The 2500-nt window shown below is 47.8% G+C and overlaps 1 protein-coding gene across 1 annotated transcript in view; it reads right to left on the reverse strand.

Annotated features, from left to right (window-relative positions):
• adamts16 (ADAM metallopeptidase with thrombospondin type 1 motif, 16) overlaps nucleotides 1-2500 on the reverse strand; it is a 52868-nt gene that overhangs the window by 4175 nt on the left and 46193 nt on the right. The window contains exons 19-20 of the mRNA XM_076279647.1: nucleotides 1952-2156; nucleotides 976-1173 (exon numbers count right to left, since the gene is read on the reverse strand). Coding sequence (XP_076135762.1) covers nucleotides 976-1173; nucleotides 1952-2156 — 403 coding nt within the window. The remainder of the gene's footprint in view (nucleotides 1-975; nucleotides 1174-1951; nucleotides 2157-2500) is intronic.

The following is a 2500-nucleotide window of genomic DNA, read 5'->3' on the forward strand; positions in this document are numbered from 1 at the left end:
ACTTGAGGTTAAGTGCCTTGCTCAAGGGCAAAACAGTGAAATTGAACTCAAAACTTTTCAGGCTACCAGTGTTGTAGTCAGGTCACTATGCATCGAGTCCGAGTCCAGGTTCGAGTCTCCAGTGTTCAAGTCCGAGTCAAGTCCCAAGTCATTAAAAAAAATTCAAGTCCGAGTCGAGTTCACTAATCATCCGAGTCAAGTCCGAGTCGAGTCACTATTAAATACAAAACTGTCAACCTTCGTGGCATTCATGTCTCCAGGCATTTGGCACTGTTATTGTGTTATTGTAGGAACATGGCATGATGTGTGATGTATGACATGAAGCGGTAACACTCCATTGCACTAATAATAATACTGATAATAATTTAGATATTAAAATCCTATACCAAATAATATTCTAATGACATTACAATTATAGCCTAATGACATTACAAAAAAAAGTACAGTCCTCGTCTCAATTTCCGAGTCTGCATGGTCTGAATGTACGAGTCCGAGTCCAAGTTCGAGTCATTCAGTGCTCAAGTTCGAGTCAAGTCACGAGTCTCTAAATTTAGCTCATGACTCGGACTCGAGACCCGAGTCCTGGACTCGAGTACTACAACATTGCAGGCTACTGCATGCTAGCCCAGCTCCTTAACAATTACGCTGCCACCACCCCAAGAAGACAGGCAACATCATTGTCATTCACACAGTGGTTCTGAGGGCAAAGCCTAAGCTATCTCTTTTTTTTGTTGCACTGCTAGTCATTATGACAGCGGTTGGACCCGAACTAATGCCACCGAAGAGACTAGAGCCTTAATCCAGCAGCTTAGACCACAGAGCCACACTATAGCTGTCTGTATGTCGGTATTGCTTTGTAAGTGTGCCTGTATGTTTTATAAATCAAATATGGTCAGTGTATATATGTGATAGGGACGGTAAGTGTGTATGTGTGGGATGTGTGTGTTTGTGTTTGTGTCTGTGAGTAGTTGTTACCTGTTGCCAAGTGGACAGGACCCACTGCCCCTTGGCCGGTCGTGGGCATCGCCTCAGCTGGCAAGACTCCTGACTGCTGGGTTTGAGGTGGGCATCACACGAGCGGTCAGGCAGTGCCCGTGTCCCTGTGCCAACACTGCTAAGGCACTCCACCAGACGCCGACGCAGTCCCTTACCACAGCGGCGCACACTGGAGCACTGTCAACACACACACACACACACACACACACACACACACCGAGCATTTCTGGTTAGGTTTTCTGAGAGGTCCACACTAGCATTAAGTCATGTGGCTGAGACTGCAGACCTGCGTTCTTTATGTGTCTGAACCACACAGTAATAAGAACCCAGGAGGAAAATAACACACACACACACACACACACACACACACACACACACACACACATTTGTAAGTGGCCCAGAGGAAGTGTGTGTGTTTTATGGGAAGTATGAGGGTTGAGGCTCGGCAGTGACATAACAGTCAGGCTGAGGTGAGAACAGTTGTTAACAAGTCCACTGGTCCCAGTGTTTCTCTCCAGCAACGGCACTTTCAACAGATGGTCATCCATAACATCACTAGATGGTCATCCATAACATCACTAGATGGTCATCCATAACATCACTAGGGGGCAGCCGTGGCCTACTGGTTAGCACTTCGGATCTGTAACTGGAGGGTTGCCGGTTCGAACCCCGAACAGTAGGCACGGCTGAAGAGCAAGGTACCTAACCCCTCACTGCTCCCCATACATTCACACCACAGATATTCTCCTGTCCCTCCTATCACCTGAGACCAGGTGAATCTAACTCCGCCTTCCTTACCTGAGACCAGGTGAATCTAACTCGGCCCTCCTTACCTGAGACCAGGTAAACCTAACTCGGCCCTCCTTACCAAAGACCAGGTGAACCTAAACTCCTTACCTGAGACCAGGTGAACCTTAACTCCTTACCTGAGACCAGGTGAACCTAAACTCCTTACCTGAGACCAGGGTCCAGTGCTCCACTGTGGGGGGCAGCTGGGGTTGTGGCAGCTCTGGATGCGCGGGGGGGTCGGCTGAGGGCAGCTGAGGTCCGGTACCTTGTCCACCTGTCCGGGGGCGCTCCTCTGCACACACTCCACCTCTCGGCTCTGCTCCGCCTCCCCACAGGTACGGCTGCACGCCCCCCATGACCCCACAGACCAGCTGCCATGGCAACAAAAGGTATGTCAATTATAAACAAAATACTGCACAAATCCATCACTGTGCACCAATACAATAATATGTAGCCTGCAAGATGATGATTTGTTTAACTCAACATATAAAGACACATGTAGTAATCCGATCATTACACCAGCAACATCAACCACCAGACAAACACATACGCACACACACACACACACACTCATGACTAAACACACTCATGACTAAAGACATTCTCACTCCATTATTGCTGGACTCTGGGTAATTACACTTCAAGGGTTTCATTTTAGCAAAACAGCAGTGCAGCAAGTTGTTTACTTGTTAGGACATGTTGTAAACAACTTGAA

The sequence above is a fragment of the Alosa pseudoharengus genome, unplaced genomic scaffold (assembly GCF_046254945.1).
Source record: "Alosa pseudoharengus isolate Yale_2024_CS ecotype anadromous, Long Island Sound unplaced genomic scaffold, YU_APseudo_1.1 YU_APseudo_1.1_scf_12, whole genome shotgun sequence".
Lineage (NCBI taxonomy): Eukaryota > Metazoa > Chordata > Actinopteri > Clupeiformes > Clupeidae > Alosa > Alosa pseudoharengus.